The 26,740-nt window shown below is 43.2% G+C and overlaps 1 protein-coding gene across 1 annotated transcript in view; it reads right to left on the bottom strand.

The window, feature by feature from the left end:
• Positions 1 to 2,920: 2,920 nt before the first annotated feature.
• Positions 2,921 to 26,740, bottom strand: part of LOC126278815 (uncharacterized) — a 36,089-nt gene continuing 12,269 nt past the window's right edge. Inside the window, exons 3-5 of the mRNA XM_049979088.1 lie at positions 17,093 to 17,406; positions 12,269 to 12,439; positions 2,921 to 6,817 (exon numbers count right to left, since the gene is read on the bottom strand). Of these exons, the coding sequence (XP_049835045.1) occupies positions 6,639 to 6,817; positions 12,269 to 12,439; positions 17,093 to 17,406 (664 nt within the window). The 3' untranslated portion in view covers positions 2,921 to 6,638. The remainder of the gene's footprint in view (positions 6,818 to 12,268; positions 12,440 to 17,092; positions 17,407 to 26,740) is intronic.

Below are 26,740 nucleotides of genomic sequence, written 5' to 3'. Positions count from 1 at the left end.
GGCCGATCCCCTATATAACATAGAATCATGGATAGCAGTTTGGATGCATTCCATTTCATCAGTATCCTAGGGTACTGTATAATTTTGTATTATTACTAGGTGCGATAATAAAGTAATGTGACAAATGTGAACAGAAAAATGTTGCTTACCGTTTTAGTCAAGTTTAGTGTTGTCTCCATCAAAGCAGTTCCCTTCTGATTGCACATACTTTTCCAGCGCCCCTGCCATTGCTGGTAACATTTCTGGAACTCATCTTCTGTAATATCCTCAAAGACCCTCGCCACAGCTATTTGGACATCTTGTGTTGTTTAAAAGCTGTGTCCCTTGACCGCCGTTTTGACTCTTGGAAATAGAAAAATGTCGCACGGAGCGGTATCTGGTGAATAAGGTGGCTATGGTAGCACTGAAATCTGTTTTGAGGTTAAAAATTGCTGTAGTGACAGTAGTACGGGATGGCCCATTATCGTGATGCAGAGTCCAATTATCAGTAATGTTGGCACGGACACGAGGAACTCTTTCACGAAGTCTTTCTAAAATTTCTTTGTAGTAAAACTGGTTAACTGTTTGTCCCGCAGGTACCCACTCTTTATGAACAATTCCCTTGGAATCAAAGAAGCACACAACGATACATTTCACTTTTTACTTTGACATGCGAGCGTTTTTTGGTCTGGGTGATCCTTTTGAGCACCATTGCGAAATTTGGCGTTTTGTATCGGGACCAAACTGATAAAAACCAACTTTCATCACCGGCGATAACACGGCTCAACAATTCTGGATTGATTTCCGTTTGCTCTAACAGATCGGTTTCCACATTTTTTCATATTTCTTGCTATTGTGGTGTGATAGTTTTGGGGACCATTTTTGCACAAATTTTTCTCATACCAAGATCTCCAGTTATTATTAGACGAGCCATTTCTCGATTGATGTTCAGTTCTTCTACAATCATTTTCACGGACAATCTTGGATCAGATCGTACGAGTTCACGCACCCTGGCTAAGCTGACGTCCGTCAGTGAGGTTGATGGCCGTCCACTGCAGTCTTCAACATTCGTTCTGCTTCACAAAACATTTTATGCAACGAAAACAGACATATCTTGTTATGACCCCCTCTCCAAAAGCCTTCTAAAGCTTACCGTAAGATTTCGTCCCGTTTTCACACAATTTAACGCAAAAAGAAATGGTATACCGTTGCGCAACATTATGAGGTTCCATTTCCGTCACGAGAGACAAAAACACGTGTTAACTTATTACAGCACGACTCACGACTGAGCAGTTGCACTGATTTGACGCTTGGACTAGAAGCAACTTATAGACCAAGGTCAAAGATATTGTGCCTACGCAAACAGGGTTGCCACATCTTGCAAAGAAAATCACTCTCATTACTTTATTGCCGCACCTCGTAGTTCAGGGTTTCGTACCTTAAATGAATTTCATTTGTTTTTAATACTGAACGATACTTTGAGTGAAAATAATTGTCGTGGAATTAGGCGATTCTAAAGTTAATGGAAAGGTAGTTGTCAGCGTACATGGAACATTTCCATAGCGTTTCCTTTATAATTTTCTATTCGTAACGAAAAACGTGTAATCAAATGTACAGCCAATACGAAAATATTGTGTTTTTATGTGCTCTATCTTAAGCTTCTAAATGTGCTTCGTGCTCTCTACCAAAATAATATAAAGCTCCGGAACGATGCCAAATTAAATTGTGAAACCTAGCAAAAGGAAAATATTGTAAACTCCAGAGAAACAAAAGACAATTGTTCAAAATTTAGTAACATTTGTATCTTTACTGAACCATTGTGTTCACATATCATACAAATTTCCTCATGATGATAAATAGAATTTATGAGACTTTCAAAACTGCATGCAAATAAACAGCGTAATACGTGATCCCTATTAGCTCGGGTTGACTTTTGGGGGAGGAGACCAAACTGTGAGGTCATTGGTCTCATCGGAGTACGGAAGGATGGGGAAGGAAGTCGGCCTTCCCCTTTCAAAGGAACCATCACGGCATTTGCCTTAAGCGATTGAGGGAAATCACGGAAAACCTAAATTAGGATGGTCGGGCGTGGGATTGAGCCGTCGCCCTCCCGAATGCCAATCCAATGTGGTAACCACTGCGATACCTCACTCGGTGATTCCTACTAGGTGAGGAAGAGAGGTCTGGTGAGATAGGGGATGTTACAAAGGGGAGGTAGGGGATCTTATAAGACAGCAATATCTTGATAAGATTCCATTTTAGCTCCTTTGCAGTATAGGAGAAATATAAAATGACATCCTCATCAAACTGGACTCTTACAGACGTGACAGTGTCGTATCTACCATCGTTTTGTACATCAAAGATTCTTCTGAGAACATTCGCCTCCACTAATGGAAGAACATGCAACTAAAGTTGTTTCACAGAACTGATTAATTACGTTTCCTCCCTATGTGTCCCTAAATCTTTTGAAAATCACTATTTTCAACTTACCTTAATCTTTACAATAGCTAGTTGAATGACATTCTTGCTAACGCATTGCCATTTAACCGAGCGTGGAGGGTACGTACATGCGTATGAACATCTTATTAAAAACACCAGACTAAAGTCCGCTGTATATGCACGTCAGTTAGTTTAGTATTTGGCAGGTAATACTTGCACAGACAAAAAATAAGTGACTCGTGTTTATTAGTGTACACTACGGAAAATCACTCTTCCCAAATACTCATTTTACTGGTGAAAGTAAGACTTCTGCAAAGAGTCACACAGGCTGCAGCGTACAACTTTACCCATCGCATTGAGTAAGTGCATTTGACCGCTATTCAAAAGGTTGTCGGTCATAATTAGTTTATTCGTTAAGCATCAGGGAAACCATATATATTACATTTAGATTGTAGTACAGGTTACAGAATCTCAATAATGTAACAGAAATCGTCATGAGCCATTTCTTTCGGAAGATCTGTATTTACACCGCATTTACACATATAAAATCTGTTATAGCGTAGATTATACAAAAGTACAACAATACTTTTATATTACAGCTCTCAGGATTAAACAGATACACATAAAGTTGCTGTTAGTTTCAATAGAAGCAGACATACATACAACTGTTTTAACAAACAGAGAATAGTCAACAGTGTCGAATAAACTATACAATCCTCGAAGGACACAGCGAAGTTTTCTGAGAGGCATCATTTACACGGTCAGTGGTCACTCACCAACGCGAGTAAAACAAGACAAACAATAACAGCGAATCGATATAAAACAACGTTACAAATTCTAACCATCTCTATACGAATACTACATTATTCACAAATACATTTCCATAAAACGTTCATTGAACATCGATCATAAGCACTCTATAAAAATTATACAATTGCATGTAGGTACACTCTTCTCCGCCACTAACTTCCAGCTTCCAGAAATTCACACGTTTGATCAGTCTTCGTCTACGATCGGTCCAATAAACCAGAGATCTCTAGAAAGAAACTGTATTCTGACATCTACAGAAAATTATAATTTTTACCAAATTCTATTAACACTTTAATCCTTTTGTCATGCTATAGGCCGAGAGACATCAAAATTATGTACCAATACCTCTATGCATACAAGATAATTTTTCTGGACACAATCAATTTCATATTGATTAAAATATTATTCATTACATGACGATATACTGAACAAATTTAAAGCCACAAAATTATTTTCATTATTTTGCTATAAATCCTTCATTTTTGTTATGATTTCGTCTTCTGTAACATTTATCCACTTCGCTTATGATGAAAACAATAGTGGTAAGTAATTGTTTATAGCAACACAATATTGTTATGGTACAAGAATGATGTTATCTGTTAATGGCGGAACTGTATTCAAACAGAAGTGATGGCTACCTTTGTCTTTACCGTATATTTATAGAAAATGTGGTCCCAAGAGAGAATACAGAGGAAATGAGACTGTGTCTGAGAGAACTGCAGCACACACAATTAGCGTGTTTTATAAAGGGAAAAGAAAATACAAGTCTCACAATATACATTGAAATCTTAGAGAGGACCTAGGTTTAAGTAGGAAATTTGCAGTTTTGCAACACATAAAAGAAGAGGTAAAGTGATATTAATAATGATAATGTGTATTCATCCAGACAAAAAATACTTTGAACATCAATTTCATAATACTGTGTTTCAAGTATCTCCCTTTTCAGATTGATTATTTGAGATTTAGAAATATTTACTACTATAAATATGGTATTTCAAATGAAAACGCGCGTGGAACAAGAATAACCTAGTTTTGGGAACACTAAATATACAAAAACTATTATTATCTAATAAATTAGAAAACATGCTTCGGTAAGAAGAAACATTTTTAAAAATCCAGTCTTTAACTCGAACCAGTCTTGCGTTGCTAGCTATCGATGGAAAAGTATTTTAAATGTATAAAAAGCTAACAATAAAATGCGTTTCACATGCTATGCGGGTAGTCGCTAGCAATCTGAATGTAGTTTTAAGTAAGATTATAGGCCCAAACATTACGTTATTCATTGCATGGAAAGTAATTAATTTAAAAACTTCGGCGATGTAATCCTACGATGAAACATTTGAAATGTTTCGCCTTTGGCAGAAGGCAGTACGATGTACTAAGACTTCTCGCCAGACGAAATTCGTGTTTTGAGTCAGTCACAGTATGAACATTCATCTCTCTTTCTTCGATCAATTAATTATTCCAACTCTTTACTGGAACAGAGCTAAAATATCACCTACTTGACTTAGTAACATGGACTGTCTTTCAAGTGATAAATTTTAAGCCAGTAGGGGGCTCTCCTGACATAGTCCACTCTGGTTCATAGTAGACCATTATAACCATTCTTCTCATCTCAGTTTCATGATACTACAAATTGTCATATGTTTAAAAACACTTTTAAATTTCAGTAAAGTTTTGAATCTTTGGTAAGAAAGTCTTTATCAATACAATATTAACAAGATTTAATTATAAAATAATTTATTATGCTGCAGGATTGAAATCGATCTAATGTTTATCATGAGCGACCCTGTTTACAGAAGACAAAAGTCTATGTAATTACAAATGTGTAGTACATCGTCAGTGTCAGTAAGTGCCAAGACAACAACATAAAAATGTGAAAAATTCGATATTTTACAGAAAATGACGTTCTTACGACGTATAAAACGTTTAGAGCACTGAATTTACAAGATTTGTGGATCTTTCCAGTACACTTCTCTTATGTATGTTACGTTGCTGCGGTTCTACGTAGCCTTCTGGCAGACCACTTCACTTCCTTTTCAAATCTTACTGCAAGAAGGATGGGGCATGAATGAGAATGGAAGACTTGTCAGCATCAGCCTAGTGGAAAACTGATGTCTTAATAATGCGGTCTTTAAGAAAAACAGTAAATTGGTAGCTTCTCTTCAGTTTGTTAACTGCAAGAAATACTGTTTAGAACAGTGCGTAAACTATATTATGACTTCTTAATGGATTGTTCCTGTCCCATTGGAACTCGACTGCAAACCTTGCCCTTTCGTGGACAAGACTCTGACTGACTGGCTCACCTGATTATCCTTTGATCGATGTTTTCGACCAGTTAAAATCTCTGCTTCATATTTTTAAAGAAGCTGTCTTGTATCTTGCTGGATCACTATCCCCGGGAGTAATAATAAAATCGAGTCTACAATGTATTTCCAGAGAAACGCATTTTAATATGAAATGCAGATCTCATTCTTCAGATTAATAAGGAAAGTAAATGTGATATACTTCCTACGACAGGCTTAGGACTCAGCAAAAGATTTCATTCTGGAAGTTTTAGTTACTAAAATTTTGAAAATGGCTTACAGGCCAGTCCAACAAATGTGCCTCAACTTCAGAGCTTCAGATAAACATGTGTCGCAAATAGTTCACTATCACGTAACTGAAGTGGCTTCAGTGTTCACATTGCTAATATTCAGGAAGAGACCTTTAAACTTTTGTCGAGAAATCTGTGTCCCAATTTTCTCATACTGAAAAAACAGATCAAAGCACTTGGCATAATTTATTCATTAAAAAGGAAAAGGAACTTAACTGGTTCTTCGTTGAACTCTTTTTCCAATATTAGTTTCGCATCCATAACTCTTAACAGTAAGAACGCACCTTCTGAACCATAAAACGTATTTCTCTCTCAGGGAAACAATACATCAAGTTCAGGCTGCATTTTGTATGTGTAAATTTTTGTCACACTACATTCACAGTACAGAGGAGAAACATCGGTATCGAGGCGCAAAAAGAAAGAAATTTAGAGCAGTCTGTTAAACCCAGAGAATTCGGACAACAGCTGCTACGCTTGGCATCAGTACGAGTGTTAGTGATACCTCCGAGGCACATGAAACATTACTAGGCGTAGTGATGGCTGTGAGACAATATGGTGGCTGCAAGACTGGACAATGGCTGGGAGAAATGATGGCAGTTGCCTGCCGAACTGACCATTGTTTGGGAGATGGGATGATAACTTCAAGACAAGGCGACAGCTGCAAGACAGGACAGCTGCGAGACAGGGCAACAGCTGCGGGACAGGCAGATGGCTGCAAGACTGGCTGAAATCTTGGTGACGGATGTGAGGTAGGGTGGTAGGGTGAGCTGCTTAGGTGGGCGTCGTAGGCGGCACGATTGCCGCGACGCCGGCGTCAGCGAGGCGGCCGCGTCCACGGCGGCAGGGGTGGCGTCGGTGTGTGGCAGTCAAAACACGTGGCCATCAGCACCCGCGACTTGCAGGCCGCTACGCGCTTGCGCAGAATCTCCGTCTCCCGCTGCAGGGCCTCCACAAAGCCCGGCGCCCGTGGGTCCATGCTCTCCTCCACGTGCACTGGAACATATTTGCCAAAGCCCGCCCTTGCAACATCTATTTCATACGCGTCCCTTTCTGCAAGGTAGTAGCCTGTTCCTGGACATCTAGTTACACGCAATTTGTAGGTCAGGTACTGCCTGATATCCAAAGGTGCTGGATGCATTTTATCCGGCAAATATGATACTGACATCGAGAGTTATTTCTTATTTCTGCAGGGAAAGAAAAAAACAGACAAACGTTCTCTAAACATTCAGTGAATACTTTTCACATAGTAATGGGTATCTAATGGCAAAATACTTGGTGTACATATTTGTTGCTCACCCTAAAGTAGAAAAGGGATCTAAGAGCCGTTAGCGACATGAGCAAAAGAATTGCTGACACAGAATCATGTAACTATGTAATCCACCATATGTAGGGTGGTCCATTGATCGTGACCGGGCCAAATAGCTCAAGAAATAAGGGTCAAAAAAACAACAATAAACGAAACTTGTCTAGCTTGAAGGGGGAAACCAGATGTCGTTATGGTTTATCCCGCTAGATGGCGCTGCCATAGGTCGAACGAATATCAACAACGTTTTTTTTTTAAATAGGAACCCACATTTTTAATCACATATCCGTGTAGTACGTTAAGAAATATCAATGTTTTAGTTGGACCACTTTTTGCTCTTTGTGACAGATGGCACTGTAATAGCCACAAACATAGCTCACAAATTTGGACGAACAGTTGGTAAGAGGTAGGTTCTTTAAATTAAAATATAGAACGTAGGTACGTTTGAACATTTTATTTCGGTTGTTCCAATGTGATACATGTACCTTTGTGAACTTATCATTTCTGAGAAAGTATGTTGTTACAGCGTGGTTACCTGTAAATACCACATTAATGCAATAAATGCTCAAAATGATGTCCGTCAACTTGAATGAATCTGGCAATACGTGTAACGACATTCCTCTCAACAGCGAGTAGTTCGCCTTCCGTAATGTTCGTACATACATTGACAATGCGCTGACGCATGTTGTCAGGCGTTGTTGGTGGATCACGGTAGCAAATATCCTTCAACTTTCCCCACAGAAAGAAATCCGGGGACGTCAGATCCGGTGAACATGCGGGCCATGATATAGAGCTTCGATGACCAATCCCCTTTCATGAACTATGCTACTAAATACCGCTTCAACCGCACGGGAGCTATGTGCCGGACATCCATCATGTTGGAAGTACATCGCCATTCTGTTATGCAGTGAAACGTCTTGTAGTAACATCGCTAGAACATTACGTAGGAAATCAACATACATTGCACCATTTAGACTGCCATCGATAAAATTGGGGCCAATTATCCTTCCTCCCACAATGCCGCACCATACATTAACCCGCCAACGTCGCTGATGTTACACGTGTCGTGGATAGTGCATATTATGCCGGTTTACGTTACCGCTGTTGGTGAATGACGCTTCGTCACTAAATAAAACGCGTGCAAAAACTCTGTCATTGTCCCGTAATTTCTCGTTTTCCCAGTGACAGAACTGCACACGTACTTCAAAGTCGTCATTTTGCAGTTCCTGGTGCATAGAAATATGGTACAGTTGCAATCGATGTTGATGTAGCATTCTCAACACCGACGTTTTTGAAATTCCCGATTCTCGGGCAATTTGTCTGCTACTAACGTGCCGATTAACCGCGACAGCAGCGAAAAACACCTACTTAGGCATCATCATTTGTTGCAGGTCGTGGTTGACGTTTCACATGTGACTGAACACTTCCTGTTTCCTTAAATAACGTAACTTCTCCGGCTAACGGTCCGGACACTTGGATGGTGTCGTCCAGGATACCGAACAGCATACATAGCACACGCCCGTTGGGAAATTTGATAAAAATAGCCATACATCAACAGTATATCGACGTTCTCTGCAATTGGTAAACGGTCCATTTTAACATGGGTAATGTATCACGAAGCAAATACCGTCCGCACTGGCGGAATGTTACGTGATACCACGTTTGTGACTATTACAGGGCCATCTGTCACAAAGCGAAAGAAGTGGTCCAACTAAAACATTCATATTTCTTAACTTACTACACGAATATGTAATAAAAAATGGGGGTTCCTGTTTTTAAAAAAAACGCAGTTGATATCCGTTTGACCTATGGATGCGCCATCTAGCGGGCCAACAATAGCGTCATTTGGTTTCCCCCTTCAAGCTAGACAAGTTTCGTTCTTTGTAGTTTTTTCGTTTGACGCTTATTTCGTTAGATATTTGGCCTTGTCACTATCAATGGACCGCCCTATATACCTACACAGAGACGTACACAGTCACATATATATATATATATATATATATTATATATATACATGTGGAAGTACAGTATGAGCTTCTGCTCTATGTAAGCAACATCTGGAAGTGTGGTATGGGTATTTAGGATTCCTCAAATATGCAGCGTGGTAATTCAAGACATAAACATTGAAGGTAAAACGTAGAAAGATGTCTTCCATGCTCTAATCCAGTGTAACCAGTTAGTGGCAGAAATGGTGATATCGCATGAGGACACATACATTGTTGTGGCTCTGTGCTAGAGGGTCATTAGGTGAAGTTCCTTGTTGTCGACTAGAGGGTTTGTAATTGAGGGGTAATAGTAGAGTGGGTCATGTGATGCAGTGACACCCATAGAGATGTAAGACCAGTGAGATAGTCAACAAATGCCGTGGTAGGCTCCCAGATGAATATGGCCTTCTGATAAGAGTACCCTGCTTTTTCGCCAGTGCTGGTAGTATAGAGAATCAGCAACATAGGTTTTCTTAAGTAGAACAGGTACTCACACAGCATCTTAATGACAACAGGAGGCAGTCATCAGCTGACATAACTCTTCATCAGACAGTGAAAAAGGCGAAAAGAATTGACGATGTAGCGGAACGGCTGGTTACAGTGTTATCCCAGGAGGAAGTATGCATCAGGAATAATGGCTTGCTGTTACACAATGTGTATAGTACAGAGAGATAGGGCCAGCGCTAGAAAATCAGCATAGGGACGCGTGTGTCATCATAGCCCCTTAATGAACTGGAAAGCAGACGTTGTGTCTTCCCATGAGCAAGGAAACATCTGTTGACAAGGAGGCAGTTGGAAACTTTGTGGGGTGACTCCTACATGATTGAGGCATGGAACTCAGGCAACAAGCTGTGTGCGTTGTCATTCACCAGTGCAAGCAGAACAAAAGTTGGGGACAGATTTGTGATCTCAACCTCACATACAGTTGTACTCACAGCAGGAGATAGTAAATAAGTCGCATGCCTTCCCATCGTCAAATGTAGGCAGTTTAAAGGCTTACCCACAAGGCTGACAGTGTATAGCAGGGAAACATACAGCGGTAGTCCCAACCAGATTCCGTCAACTTCTGCCATTACGTCAGTCGGTATAAGTACCATAAATGGCTACGGACAGAGTTGAGTATGTGGCATGGAGCCTTGTGTATGGTTGCAGGCATAGCACCAGGTTAGTAACAGCTGATGTGCCCTGGAATCAACCTGTGTAGGGAGATGGTTAATGATGCAATGAGAAAACTCAACTACTGTAACTTAGCAGCGGTGACCAGCAGGAGCCTTTCAATGTACATAATAAAGATGTGCAGGGACAGAGCTGGCGATGCTGTGTAGGAGCTTCCATATCTTTAAAGACCCGCAGAGAAGTGGGCAGCAGCTGATGTGTTGTCAAGCCCTGTATAGGTCATTTATTTCGATTAAGACAGAGCTGGGGATTTAATAGGGTGACCTCATATTTTCAATGTTCAATGGATCGTGGACAATAAGTTGTGTAAATTTACGTTTGCCTTTATAGGTAATATACAGATCTACAGATATACATTGTGATCATAATCACATACAGTTGTGTGGTATCCATTACCATTAAACCTCAGCAAAGATCAACGGCGCGATCCATCATGTGCTGCTAATAACGTTCACTAGACTTAGTGTGTCAACAGACTTGTGATTTCCGCCGGAATTCTGTGTTTCACTTGCTCTTCCTGTTCATTGTTATAACCACCATCCATTATGTATAATTTTCCATAAAGTGCTGATCTACAATTTGGTAATTGGTAATAGACTTATTTGTGCGAGTGCTGTGTAAATAAACTGTAGAACGGTAATACATTTATTGTGTTATTCCTTGTTATAACAGGTTGTTGCCCCATTTGGAGACAGACGGTAAGATGGATGGCTTGGTGCTGGATATTATAATCAGGTTTAGAAACTGATTTGATGTGGCAGAGGACTCGATGTGAGCACGTTGTTAGTATCAGCAAGAGGTGGGTAGCATGATGTGGATATAGACTTGGGTCACGTTACGTAACGAAGTGAGGTGGAGACAGAGTTGTTGGCAGAGAAACGTCAACGACCTAGTTAACAGGTACCTTTGCATCAGTTAGTGAGAGTAGTCAAGAAAGTTAGGAAAACATTATGTGATGCTGCATAGAAATTAATTTATGGTCATAGCCATAACGGAAGGCATGCAACAGGAAGTAAATTTGGAACAGACATGTGAACTTAGTATAGGTTTAGGGCAGATTCCTTCATAATGCAGAATCAGTCAGAGTTGTAGTGGAGCCATTTAGATGTCAATCTGAATAGTCTTCCCTCGCTTGTGGTGTACGAGACAAAGGACGAATAATATTCTTATAGCTTGTCGGACTTCGCTGAAGATGAGTGATACTACTCACCCTTGTAACACAGTGGACTGCACAGAAGTTATGGCGTTGTGAATCTCATTCACTTACGTATAGACTGCAAAGTTGCGTGTGAGCGCAGGCGGGCTCGATGCGCCACCATGACACCTTGCACAGCACTGTGACTTTGCAAACCGCCATTTTTCCTTATTCACTGGGAAAGGCCATGCAACTGTTAGAGGTGGGAGATCGCTCACCTGTAGACGAGCGAGAAAACTGCCGGCTGTGTGGAACAGAGTCGTGTAGAAAGCGAATGGGGAAGAATGAGTGCTGCTAACACAGCTTCTCCATGCGGGTTCGGTACTCTAAGCCATAGACTCGGCTCTTGACAGCCCGTGTGTAGCCTAGCCCAGCAGAGAGCTAGGAAGAGAGTAGCTGGCGTGAAGATTCGTGTATGATCGAATCCCCAGTTGGAGGAGGTAAGCAGAAAGCACGCTTTGTTGTTGGTCAGTGCTGTAGCCTAGCCTACTAGAAAGTTTGGAAGATAATTGAGGCACTCTAAGACTCACATATAGTCGGGGCCTCAGAGAATGGAGCTCAGGAAGTGTCCTGCCTTAGTGTCGGGCAGTGTGGATAGCCTATCCTGGAAGAGAGGGAGAGATTAGACGAGGCAGTGCAGGGACTTATGTATGCACGGAGTCAAAGGGAGGAGGTTAACAGGTAGCGAGAGGTGGCTTGTCTTCGTGTTAGCCAGTGTTGGTAACGTAGCTTAGTAGACGGTATAGTAGAGTAGAGTAGATGAGGCGGCGCGGAGACTCACGTACGGTCGTAGCCCCAGCGGGAAGTGGGCAGCAGGAGGCGCGCCTTGGCGTCGGCCAACTCCCGCCTGAGCCCCGCCTGCTGCTGGCGCAGCTCCCGCACCTGGCTGGCGCGAACCTCCGTCCAGCGGCGCTCCAGGCGCGCCACGTCCTCCCGGCAGTACTGTAGCACCGACACTGCAACAAGAGCGCGCCACTGGTCACCTTGTAGTGACTATACAATATTTCTAATCCTCATTTCCTGTACTGTAACGATTTAGCAGCTGGGTGTAAACCGCACTGGTGCTCAAAACTTGTGGGTGAAAGCAACTTCCGCGTGGTGTATCACTGCCAAGTGACATAGCCCGATGGAATTTGGACCAGATTTATAAATAACTGGAGTATTGTACAGAAGCTGAAAGAAATACTCAGACAGACAAACAGAAATAACACTTACTCAAACACAATTACTGCACTGATATTATCGCTATTTATTGTGGTTCCCTGGACATTAAAAAAGACTTAACATATAGTTTCTAAGACTTTCCCGTCGATTTGTTGTCATCCCGTAGAATCAGGTGGATTGTCAGTAGTATCGGTGCAGTCACCTACCCTACAGCCTCCTACCTTAAGAAGATGTTGACACCATATGTGTGGAAGTGTGTCCACCACATCCGCAACTCCTTGGACTTTGTAGAACGTCTCAACAACCTACGGATCTCGGACACAGAAATCATGGTCAGTTTTGATGTGGTGTCTCTATTCATCAGGGTACCACTTCAGGACACATCGATGTAATTAGTGAGAAATTTGAGCCTTGCTGGATATTTGCAAGCATATTTTGACATCGTGGAGGCCAATTCTATGAGCAGACTGAAGGAGTGGCCATGGGTAGCCCCTTATCTCCAGTAGTGGCGAATCTGTTTGTGGAGAAATTCGAGGATGAGGTTCTTACAACTGCTGCCTACAAGACGACATGTTTCTTCAGATACGTTCATTACACGTTCGTCATCTGGCCACATGGCAAGAGAAGACTGGATGAGTTTCTGGACCATCTGAACACAAACCAACCCAACATCAAGTTCACCATGGAACAAGAGAGTGATGTCCTGCTAAAGAGGAAGGCAAACGGCACCTTAGGCCACAGCATGTACAGGAAACCAACACACACTGACTTATATCTACAGGCTGACAGCTGCCATCACCCAGCACAGAAGCAAGGAGTACTGACAACACTCTTACAAGATCAACAGAATCTTGATGAAACACTACATCAAGAATGTGTTCTTCCCACCTATCAAGATAAGGACGCTCTTGGAACTGTCAAGGATGATTTGGGGTTAAGGAAACCTGGTGTGTACCATATACCCTGTGAACGGGGGATGTCTTACATCGGTCAAACTACCAGATCAGTTGAAATAAGATGTAAAGAACACCAGTGACATAGCAGGCTACGGCGGGTAACTAAATCTGCAATAGCAGAGCATTGCCTGGACTTAGCATGGATTATGACAAAACCAGGATCCTGGCTCAGACCGTCCGAATCTGGACTAGTGTCCTTAAATGAATCGATTGAAATCAAGATGGCAGAGTACTTGATCAAGCGGGAAGCGGGATATCAGCTTCGTACTGCGTGGAATCCTGCTTTAGTACTACTATAGAAACAACGGAAGAACGTTCCCTCCTCCAGGAACGAACTACAGACCTCCAAGGGCGTAGGTAACGGAACAGAACGGCATACGCGATACCAGGCGGCAGCAAGCTCCTTGAAGGATGGCCATTATAATATGCAGCTCCCACAGCAGCCGGATGCCGCAGGAAGCGCACCTCACAGGCGCATACCGGGTTCAGGCCAGGAGACTGGCTCGGCCAAGGGAGAAACTCGCCGCGGTCGCGGACAGCATAAGGAACTTCAACAGAGCTATGATAGTGCTAGGATTGCTCCCATCGGGCGCAGACCCAATAGGGAACGCCTTGGGATGTTCGATGCGGGTGCGGAGCGAAGATGGAACGCCTGGAGACTGATACCACCGCCAGAAATTGTCACCGTGAGCGCGGACGGTATAGGGAGCGCCACACACTGCCCAGTCATAAATATGGGACAAGGTCAGCTCGTCAACTAGTCTCAGGAAACACCTGATGAAGACGTCTACTCACGACGTCCCGGCAACACACACAATTCTACCAAATGACAAGACTAAACATGGTCCTTGATAGCATTAGTGATCACCAAGGACGGTAATGCTATTTCTGCAACGTGCTCTAATACTTGCTACAAGCTTGGTAAAGAGTCCTTGCAGTAGGGTGTTTGATTCTTACACCAGTGTGGTCGCCATGTGCATGACGGTCATTCGTGCATGTAAACAGCTGCGGTGCGTCTCCCAACGCATTGCGCACGTGATCGATGGGATTTAAGTCGTGGGAAAGGGCAGGTCAGCCAGTCCTTTTAATATCCTCTCGTTCTAAAACCTCCTACATCTACGCTGATCAATGAAATCAAGCACTGTCTTCCACAAAAATGATATAAGAACAGTACGTACCCCTTAATAGACTCACACGTGGAAGAACTAGGTTGACACAATAACATTGACTGTTGAATGCACAGATTAGGGGGCTGTTACGACTATGATACACATACTCCCCACATCGAAACACCTGGAGCACCAAACTGAACACGTGCAACGATGTGTGTGGGTGCATTACGTGTTCCCGCGTATCATGATCACTACTCATACTGAACCTGCTATCATCCGAGAACATGTGACCTCACTACTCACTGATCCATGCTCTTGGTATCACTGCAAAAGATGCTACTGCTGATCGGGTGTTAAGACAACGTAATGATCGCCGGGTAAGAGACCACCCTCATGCTATCGCTGTGCCACTATGAGGAGCGAGATGGTTCAAATGGCTCTAAGCACTATGCTGGAAGATGCCATAGAGATCGAGGAAAAACAAAATCCATGTAGGGATGGACGTAATCCCCAAAAATATATGCATACTTTTGTTGATGTGTCGTGCCTTCCAGAGCGACAGGATCACCCAGAGAATGCTATCAAAACATTGCCCAGACTGTAATACTCTCTCCTCCGGGATGGATCTTACCAACGATTGTTGCACGGTATTAGATTCAACATGTTGAGACACAATAGTGTGATGCATACCTTTTTATTGGTTAGCAGTTTCATATAGAAGCTGTCCCAAAATAAAAGTCTGCAACATATTCAGGCGTTTTAGAGATGTTCTCAGTTTTACTAATGATAGATCTGGCCTATATGACTAGATATACTTCTTCGATAAGGATTTGTATTTCGTATCTGTCTGATGTCTTTTGACATATAAATAAGTTTCTGTAATTTAAAATGGCCTAAGGCCGAGTTATGGATGGTACAACAATAAAATAAAAATTATTGTAGTTAAATGGCGGCAGCATCGATCAAAAAATTTGCCTGAGTGTGGCTCTAGCGAAAACAAAAAAATTATTTTTATTGTTCTGCATTTGGTCACATTAGTAGAGTTAAATCTTTAGGTTTACTGCGGCACGTCTTTGTCACAAGTGAAAGTGATGGTACTTCCTAAGAAGTTTATTTACTTCAGTCTTTCTAGTGGCTTGTCATTTGTTACAATTTCAGTCACCAACTTTATCCTCTGAATGCCAAAAGATTTTATTGACTTCCATCTACAAAGGATGAAACGATAGTCATTCTAAAATGCGAGATGTCAGAGTTTGTTTGGAGATAATTAAGTTTTCATTTCACGTGCGTAACGGTAAAGAAATGGTGAGAAACTAGTTCCACTAATCCCCCCGCCAAACACTTAAGTGTATTACAAACGTCAGTCCCGCCAGACATACACATTAGAACATTTGAGAACTGTTCCACTGAGGCAGTCTAGAAGTAGGCTGCAGGGAAGATAGGTACCTAACTTCATTCTTTTGATGTGATAACAGTGAGGGCTGACTTCGAGGCTCGTTGTGATAAACACAGACTCAGGGCTTCAAGACTAGCTGCATGAAGGAGGAAGGAAGGAAGATTGAGGCCTCACATTGAGGACATTAGAGACGGAGCACAAACTCTGAGTGTTTCAAGGACAGGGAAGGATATTGGTCGTGCCCTTTCAAAGGAACCATTGCCGCTAGCCCGGAGGGATTTAGGGAAATTACGGAAAATCCAAAACAGATGGCTGGAGGCGGGTTTGAACCGCCGTCCTCCCGAATGGGAGTCCATTATGTTAATCAACGCATGTCGATACTCAGCCAGCAACAGAAAGGAGTCTCCAGATATGAACAAATATGGCAATGGAAGAGCATTGCAAACGTGACCAGCTGTTCAGAGTGTTGTGAAAGCAGGGCTAAGGGCCATATAAATAGGAGCTGATCGGCACAGCTCACATATCGCCGGACATCGGACTTAGGTTGACTAGCCTCGGCAACTTCCGTTGTGGCGGAGATAGATTATTCAGAGCATCAGATAGACTACTTGTGAGAAGTGGGTTTGACAAATAGTGCCAGAGGATTTTTCAAGTGGTACTTAGCTAATGGGAGCACTTAGAATTTTTATCCTGATTCCTTACTTATCCTCACCGAGTACCGTACTGTGCACCACTTACAGCTTGTATCTAGCAGCTGTCGGAGTTGTGTAACCAGCCCACGCAATCTTCCACTCATCGACTAGTCGACTAAGGTGAGACCAGTGTGACTTCAGCTACGTGCTCTTCGCACTCCTTTTCGGGACACGACAATTGTGAAATGCAGAATGATCATGTAGGTATAGACGCAGATGAGCCTGTTATGGAAAATGAACATCATAAGAAGGTGTACACATGAGAGGCTTCCCTAACAACGTCACTTACTGGCGTCAGCGTCGAGCGTGGCCTTTGTCCTGGGAACGACGCGCGCTACACGACCCCCAGCCGGCGCCGCTGGCGCCGACGCCGAACCCGACGCCGACGCCGACGCCGCCCCCGCAGCGCCGGCAGGTGGGGCTGCCGCCTCCCCCACGACGGGCGGCCGCTGCTGCGCCCACAGCCGCCACGAGGCGGCAGGTGCCAGCGGGGGCGGCAGCTCCGGGGGCGGCTCTTCGTCGTCTCGCTCCAACTCCTCCTTCAGGTTGAGGTCCGGGTTCGACGCTCCGTCGGGATGCCGCAGCGACGAGATACTGCTACTGCTGAGGATACAAGCGCCGGAGAGTCAGCCAACTGGCAGAGCGTGTCGCAGTCCTTACACAAACCAAACTCTGAGTAGCACGGGAAAGATTATATCAGAATCAATCGCTGTCAAATATCATTGTCCTTGATACAATATTTCAGTATATTTCACAATTTCTGATTATTATGTGACATGCAACAGCTAAAATTAACATGAAGAAGAACGTAATTGTTTACCTATGAGGGGTCGTCAAAGGAAAAGGAACGTAATAAGGGTGTCGGTGCAACTGAAGGCGTTATTGAAAAGTGATCACAGAGTCTTGATCACAGTTATCCCACTGTGTCAAGAGCCGAAGTGTTCCCTGTTCCAAGAGTGGCTGTGACAGGGGAAAGTCTTCCAATGTGTCCTTCAACTCGTCGTCCGAATTGAAGCACTTCACTGGGAAGGCTTTATTTTTTTAACGGACCGTACACATGCAAGTCGCATGGTGATTTTTCCGAGCTGTAGGGCGGATGTTCGTGCTGATTCCACTTGAAGTTCCTCAGTGTACTTTATTTGACCTTGGAGACGTGTGGACGCGCTTTATTGTAGAGCACTATCACGCCCTCCATGATCAGGAAAGGCCGTTTGTTCTTGATAGTTGCATTGGCTACGTAGTGTCTACAGTACATACATCACTGTTAGTGGTTTTTCCGCGCTCCAGGAGATCTATGAGTATCGAACCTCCGACGTCGAAAAAGTTGGTGAGCGCCGCCTTGTCTGCTGAGGGCACAGCTTTACTCAGGGGACACAGGCGCAAATGGCCTGGGTGTAGCTCTGTCACAAGGAGCCTCGAGGTCAGGATGAGTCAATGTTTCTTGACTTCCCTGTAACTGATTTCTAGACTGTCCCAGTGGAACAGTTCTCAAGTTCTCAAACGTGTATGTCGGGTGGCAGTTTGAAACACACTTAAGTGTTTGGCAAGGACACAAGAGCCAGCTTCTGACTATTTATTTAACGTCACACTCTCTAAATGAACACTTTACTATTTTCATGCGAGCTCTGACATGTCTTACGCAAATATGTGTCTCACTACGTTATTCGAAAGCGGCAAATTTTAATTTTAAACGATTTCTTGTTAAGACGTTTCGTATCTTTTCGTTTGAACAATCTTTATACTTATCGATGATACTGATGGTCGCCTTTGTTGCGCTCCAAGAGTAGAAGATTGGCGCCTAAAGTGAAAAGAAGCTGGTATTATTCACCGTCAGAGTGTGCCGTTGACTGACTCTCGCGTCGGCGACACGGAACGGATCGAGACGCCAACAGAATTAAAACTTGAATGAAACGTTCTCGGTTTTCAAGCAGTGTCAGTTCTAATAAAATCCTCGAGCTTTCGATGGCCATCTCCGCCACCGTCATCAGGAGTTCACTGACTGTCGAGGCTGCTCCGGTTTTTCGCTTATGCAGGCATGATGACATCATCAGCAGCCAATCAGATAGACCCAATGTGGCGCGCGTGCATAAGTCGACCCGGGTCTTTAGTAATCCATAAAACCTACGAAACGGACATAAAATACGGTACGAAAATTCAAAATTGTTGGCTCACGCATCTACATATTGGGACTCCGTTATAAAGGAAGCGGCCGAGATTCGTTTAAACAGCAACAATTTCAACAGAGACAAGGGGTACACACTCAGCAGGGCATGGGGACGGGCGTTGGACATCGAAAGAAAGCACAGACAGATGCGCGACGCTGGAGCGGCAGTTTCAAACGTGGCGCCTGCCCCTGGCGCCACCTGATGTCACCGGTTCTGCCACGGGCAATAGCTCCACTAGCTGCCCGGATACACTTACGCGCGCGCGCCACGTTGGGTCTATCTGATTGGCTTCTTATGATGTCATCGTGCATATATAAGCAAGAAGCCGTAGCAGCTCCGGCAGTCAGTGAACTCCTGACGACAATGGCGAAGATGGTCATCGAAAGCTCGAGGACGTTATTAGAACTGACACTGCTTGAAATCCGAGAAAGTTTTATTCATGTATGCCGCCGCGAAAGACTCCGAGGACAAATGAAATTAAAACTTGTGTTGAGGGGTATTTGATGATGTTCGTTTATGCAGGTATCTCTCATAATGGTGCCAACGTTCGCGGAATGGAGACCAAAATCTCCTCTGCAGGAATCAAAATGGGTTCTGAAAACATCGATCGCGTGTGACACAGTTCGCTCTCTTCGCTCACGTGACTCAGAAGGCAGTAGATGCAAGCGCCCAGGTAGACGCCGTGCTCCTTGCCTTTCGGAGGGCGTTATATACAGTTTAGCACTGCAGTCTGATGAACAAAATACGAGCTGCGGAGTATTGGACCAACTGTGTGACTGAATTGAAGAGTTTCTAGCAAACGCTGAAACTACTTAGAATTTTTTTTCTTTTTTCTGAGATATTAGTGTTGCAGCATAACATAGTGCGCAGTTCATCTTGCCCGCATTTTTGAATATCCAAGAGCACAGGTAATTGGATACACACTTCCTTTGGTGTTCGACAGTAACAGCACTATCTGCCGAGTCGTAATGCGTCGAACATGGTGAGCAAGATCTTCAACTCGCTGAAACACGTCAGATGTGACTGCCGCGTATGGTCTGTCCGCTGGCTGCAGATCATGGATCTCCACCGAACCGCCTTCTGATGTCCCACCTTCTGGGCCCAGTGATCATCCTGTTGACTTCACATAAGCGTTTGTGAGTACTCCCCACAGTTAAAAATTCAGTGAAATTAGTTACAAACATTTTGACACATTACTGCATCAATGCCTGTTGGAGGACACAAAAGTTTCTGTGCACTCTCAGACAACATTGTTGATGTGTTAGGAGGAGAAAAATGTGAGTCGAGCTTCCTGTGCGATGATAACGGTCAATATTCAACAGAAACATAAGGAGCATCAGATGTACGCTGTTGAACGACAGATTATCCCCAAACTGTTACATAGCCTACTTTATAATGTAATGTTCAAGTCGCAATAGTCAGTATGTCGCTTCTTTAGCAGTCCCTGATAACTGTTGGCATTATTCACTACAGCCAGTGTCCACACAGCTAATTAGTCCTTCTGCTCCTCTCTTTTTACTGTGATGAGAGGGACCTGTTACCTTCTGTAGCCTTTGGAGCACTTATAGCTGTATCCGGACATGGAAGTTAAAGTGATCAGAGCCTCATAAACTTGTTCGGCGCTGAAAGCAGCCGTCCAGGGCAGGTAGAGGATAAAACATTCGCTATTTCCCATCTGCGCGCACCAGGGGTCTTACGGGTGGCCTGACTGTTGCAAAACTGCATTGTGCGAGACAATAAGAGATATCCTTTTTCGGAAAATAAAAATGGAAGTCAGATGTAGCACTCAGAATGGTTGACCCTGGGACCGGCTCTTTGCCTGTAGCCACGCCACGGAAGCTTGTTCGTTTGAATCGAAGTAACAGGGACTCTGATCGGCTCACGATAATTATCTCTGTGGAATGTATGTTTCCCTTCGCGTCTTTACATTTAAGCCTTTTGGTTATCGGGATTAGAAACCTGCATGGTGTGGGAAAGGTATTCTGCCCTGATCCCAACACAGCAGCACTATTTGTTCATCATACCAAAACGAGCGAGGCTGGGAGTTTGTTAAACTTCCCTATAAAGTTATTTTTGTTCTTAACTCGCAAGGTCTGCTGCAACTGGTTAGTGAGGTTCCTGCGCTGGCGGAACAAGCCAAGTTTAGAAGGTTAATTCAGAGAATGTTTGCTGCTTATAGACCAAAGAGCTGGAGCAGTGAAGAGTAGATACTAGCTGCCAAGGCGCTTCAGGGACGGATGTCTTCACCTTAGGGTACAGCACAGACTGCGAGGTGGACTCAAAATTTCCAGCCGTTACTGCCACTCTCTTCCAGATCCACACAATATAAGAGAGGTAAGAACGATCTAGCGATGCAGTCTCTGAATAGAGGGGGTATGCGAGGCTAGTTAACTTACATCCAGGCTTAACTTCACAGATTTATGGTTCGCAGCCAACTAGTTACTTCCGTCATACAATCTGGCGCTTCTTCAGGTCTTTATACTTGCTTTTTGGTTTCTTTCCTTAGACTACTAACCAATTTTTGCAGTCATTGGGCGAATTCATGTTGTGCCTTCACGTGTCCACCCACCTGTACCAAGATTGTATTTCATATTTGCGCTCCTTTTATGCAGTTATTAAATTTTTAAATACTCAATTCAGTTGGTAATACATTTGTTTGATGTTCTACGGCAATAAATGGAAAAGTGATTCTGACTGCTAGTTTCTTTTGTAGTTAGATGAACCCCATCATTAATATGGAGAGGTACCTATACTTTCATCTTTAATTGGAGTACCCCTAGTAGCTTTTCCTCAGTTACACGTTTCCGTTACGTGGCACTGTTTTTCTTAATTTCACATGTTATTAGGGCAGCTCCCCCAAAAAGTCATCGGGGGTCCGATTTACAACTTATTGGGCGCAAATGCAATAGCTCAACCGACACCTCCCAGCACCACGGAAATATAATAGATTCTTTGACATTCCCCGTTATAAATAAACGATTTATCAGATACTATCTGAGGTGCTGTGACATTATTTGCTGAGGATGCTATTGTGTAAGGATAAGTTTCGTCCAGTAGATCACCTTGAGGAAATGCTGAAAGATTTCCTCTTGTAATGGTTGGTATCTCTCTTTAAATGTGGATAAACTTAAGGCAATACCGATAGCAAAGAGAAAGAACCCATCAGCATTTTGATTACCTGATTGGTAGTGAACATCTTGAGCACGTCACATCCTGTAGCTTTTCAGGGGAAATACTCATAACCTACATGAAATTTGACGATCTCGTAAAATTATCATTAAGTAAGATCATGTGCTCCTCTATTTTGAATCATTATCAAGTGGTCATGACAACAGAGGTCAGATGAATTCAGGAAGCGCGCTGTTACACTCATAACATGTCGACATAGATCACACGAAAGAGCAACAAAAATGCTTAGCGAGCGTAAATGGGAATTCTTGGATGAAAGGCATGTTTTTTGCTCGAGTATCATGTCGTTTTTCGAAACCCAGAATCTACTCTGTAGGAATCAACACGGATTCCGGAAACAGCGATCGTGTGAGACCCAACTCGCTTTATTTGTTCATGAGATCCAGAAAATATTAGATACAGGCTCCTAGGTAGATGCTATTTTCCTTGACTTCCGGATGGCATTCGATACAGTTGCACACTGTCGCCTGATAAACAAAGTAAGAGCCTACGGAATATCAGACCAGCTGTGTGGCTGGATTGAAGAGTTTTTAGCAAACAGAACACAGTATGTTGTTATCAGTGGAGAGACGTCTACAGACGTTAAAGTAACCTCTGGCATGCCAGAGGGGAGTGTTATGGGACCATTGCTTTTCACGATATATATAAATGACCTAGTAGATAGTGTCGGAAGTTCCATGAGGGTTTTCGCGGATGATGCTGTAGTACACAGAGAAGTTGCAGCATTAGAAAATTGTAGCGAAATGCAGGAAGATCTGCAGCGGATAAGCACTTGGTGCAGGGAGTGGCAGCTGACCCTTAACATAGACAAATGTAATGTATTGCGAATACATAGAAAGAAGGATCCTTTACTGTATGATTATATGATAGCGGAACAAACACTGGTAGCAGTTACTTCTGTAAAATATCTGGGAGTATGCGTGCGGAACGATTTGAAGTGGAATGATCATATAAAATTAACTGTTGGTAAGGCGGGTATCAGGTTGAGATTCATTGGGAGAGTCCTTAGAAAATGTAGTCCATCAACAAAGGAGGTGGCTTACAAAACACTCGTTCGACCTATACTTGAGTATTGCTGATCAGTGTGGGATCCGTACCAGGAGGAGATAGAGAAGATCCAAAGAAGAGCGGCGTGTTTCGTCACAGGGTTATTTGGTAATCGTGATAGCGTTACAGAGATGTTTAATAAACTCAAGTGGCAGACTCTGCAAGAGAGGCGCTCTGCATCGCGGTGTAGCTTGCTCGCCAGGTTTAGAGAGGGTGCGTTTCTGGATGAGGTATCGAATATATTGTTTCCCCCTACTTATACCTCCTGAGGAGATCACGAATGTAAAATTAGAGAGATTAGAGCGCGCAAGGAGGCTTTCAGACAGTCGTTCTTCCCGTGAACCATACGCGACTGGAACAGGAAACGGAGGTAATGACAGTGGCACTTAAAGTGCCCTCCACCACACACCGTTGAGTGACTTGCGGAGTATAAATGTAGATCTAGAAGGCTCCTTAGTTCTCACGAAACCCTACTCAGAAAATATAGAGAACCTGTATTGGACGATAGACTGTGCGACTTATGCTTCCACCGTTGTATATCTAGCGTACAGATTAAGAATATATGATACGAGACACTGAGGCATGTACTGAGGCAAACGGACAGGTAAACAGGCGGATGGAGAAGGAGTGACAGTCGAGAATGTTGCTGCGATGTAGCAGTCGCATCACTGGCAAGGGAAACTCCATATCGCACCCCACTCAGATTTAGTGGTAAGATGGCGCAGTGGGTACCCCGTCAAAAACTGACACACAGATCATGCATGAAAACAGGAAGAATATGTGCGGGGCTATTGAAAAAAGCAAAATATAATCAGGGAACGCTCCAAGATCAAGAAGTGGAATATATAGCAGCCACGAACAGAAGTGGCGTCATGGTTAAGTGGTTACACTGTTGGACTGCCGAACAGGCATATATAATGTTCGCTTTATTCAAATTGTCTCTGTTGCGTGGTGTAGCGTCCGTTTAGAACAGCGAGGTGTAAAGTAGGGACCTATAATGACAATTGATTCTGCAGAATTACTCTATTAGAAGCCAAAGAAAGTGGTTTACGAATGGTATCCGCAAATGTTTGATGACATTGCGACAAGTCAACTGAATCTTCCACCGGAAATCATGTTTGGTGTTTCATACACAGCATTAGTGACAGTACATATATGATATGACAGGAATCTCTTATCGACGCACCTAACTTGTACGCCTGGTAAGTTAGTGAGATATGTCACCTTGTCCGATACACGTGTTCGTATTAATCTGATTACACCCAAGGAAATTATGAACATGGAATAGTTTTTAACATAAGCTGAAACAAATGAACATCATATATTTTCTCTGTACTCTGTTACAACATATGTTTTTAACGTTTTTGATGTTGCTTCCAGTTTTGGAAATGTTGATCCTTGAATTCCTTTGTTGTAATATAGTTCACTCTCGCTTTTTCATTGTGTGATATCTCGCTTGCTTCCACTATTCATCACATTTACTTGTGACGGTAATGTTTTCTTACCACATGATTCATATTCTATAACCAACTATGGTATGACAACTGCCAAGACTACAGAAAGAGAACAAACATTTCAGTGATAGCTCATAATGTTGTAAGAAATAAAAAGAAAAACTCGCACGAGAAAGCTTTCAACATTTCACACTTGCTTGCAGTCAAACATCATGAGCACATACCTACCACGCAATTGTTGGTTTTGGCTGCTCTTTACCGCTCTTCTATTTCTTGGACCTTTCACTGTTTCTATTTTGCTTTTTTTTTACAGTTCAGTACACATTCTTCTTGTTTTCATACTTGATCTGTGTTCAGTTTTTGACGGGGTACCCACTGCGGCATCTTACCACTGAATCGGGGGGGGGGGGGGGGGGGGGGAGGTATGGGTATACACAGACTCGACAGCTTGTAAGGGTTTTGCAGGGTGCGTTAGCTAAGAAATAATTAAGAAAAAATTGGAGACGTTGCGCCGTTTCCGACTTAATTGGCGTTGAAGTTAGCCAAACAGGGCATTGCTCGCTCAATTTTAAGCAGATACAATTAGTGTTAGTTTTTCTCATAGCGTAGATGACGGCGCACGAGATTGCTCAGCCCTCGGCTAGGGTTCGATCCTATCTAATACGTCATGTCCAATTTTGGCATGGCTTTCTCCTTTTGTTATAGGAAACAAAATGGAGAACTGGTTTGGCGACACAATCTCTGGCACTCCGCTCAAATTAGCGCTCGCAACGGTCTGACTGTCTAACTTCAATGCAGATTAACTCGAAACTGAGCAACGTTTCGATTTTTTTTCTCAACAGTTATTTCCGAGCACAACCTACCATGCTACAACCTTACAAGCTTTTGACACTCTTTCTGACCACCCTGTACGTAGATGTAGGAGTAGACTCCTAGTAGAAAATGGTAATACGAATGTCTGAGCTCTAAAGCTGGAAGGAAGTTTCCACTTTATTATGAGGCATAGGGATTGGACAAAAATATGGAAACACCGCGAGAAATACATGCTTGAACATATATGCAGATTGTAGACTAGCCAGCAGGTTACGATGTTGTATATGACCACGAACGGCAAATGTTGTCAGTGTGTTGCAAATGTCAGTCACGGTAACGACAGTGTTCTGTGTTGTTCTGAGTGCATTATGTCGGAGCTAAGTGAGTTCGAACGTGGGCGAATCCCTGGTGCTGGTGTGGTGGATACTGCTGTAACTACGGTAGCGGAAGGGTTTGCCGTTTCAAGGGGCATGGCGTCGGCGGTTCACATCGCATACAGGGAAGGCGGAAAAACATCATTCGCTAAATCACAACGCAGACGAAAGTATGTGTTGAGTCATGGTAGGAGATGGTCATTGAGGAGGACTGTGACGAAATGTAAGAAGACGACAGATGCAAAAGTCATTGCAGAACTGAATATCGGAGTCACAAACAGGGCCAAAGGGAAAACAACACAAAGGGAACTCCATAAGCAAAGAATTGCGAGCGGGCTGGAATCCAAAAACCACGCATAATTAATGCAAATGTCTCTAACGGGAAAACGTGGTGCCGAAGACATAAAACCTGGACTAGGGAGCAATGGAAGAAATTTGTTTGATCGGATGAGTCTAGGTTCACACTATATACATCTTCTGGCCGAGTTTATATTCCAAGAGTCGAACATGGTGGGGTTTGGTGGTCATTTGGGCAGCCATATCGAGGTATTCGATGGACCTCGTGGTCCTTACGCAAGGTCACATTACTACCAAAGATTAAATTATCATTTTGGCGCATCAGATACATACCACGATACAACGTTTGTTCCCCAGTGGCAATGCTGTGATCCGAGAAGACAGGGCTCCTGCTCACAGACCTCCCATTGTCCCGGATTGGTTTTGTGAGCACTAGAATGAATTTTCACATCACCCATAATCACCACAGATCTCAATATCATTTAATCTTTGCGGTCTACTTTGAGGAGAAGTGTTCGTGATTGCTACCCACCTTCATCATCGTTATGAAAACTTCCCATTATTTTGTAGGAAGAATGGTATGAGGTTCCCTTGCACA

Source organism: Schistocerca gregaria, chromosome 6, assembly GCF_023897955.1.
Source record: "Schistocerca gregaria isolate iqSchGreg1 chromosome 6, iqSchGreg1.2, whole genome shotgun sequence".
NCBI classification, from domain to species: Eukaryota; Metazoa; Arthropoda; class Insecta; order Orthoptera; family Acrididae; genus Schistocerca; species Schistocerca gregaria.
This window is presented reverse-complemented; position numbering and strand designations above follow the sequence as displayed.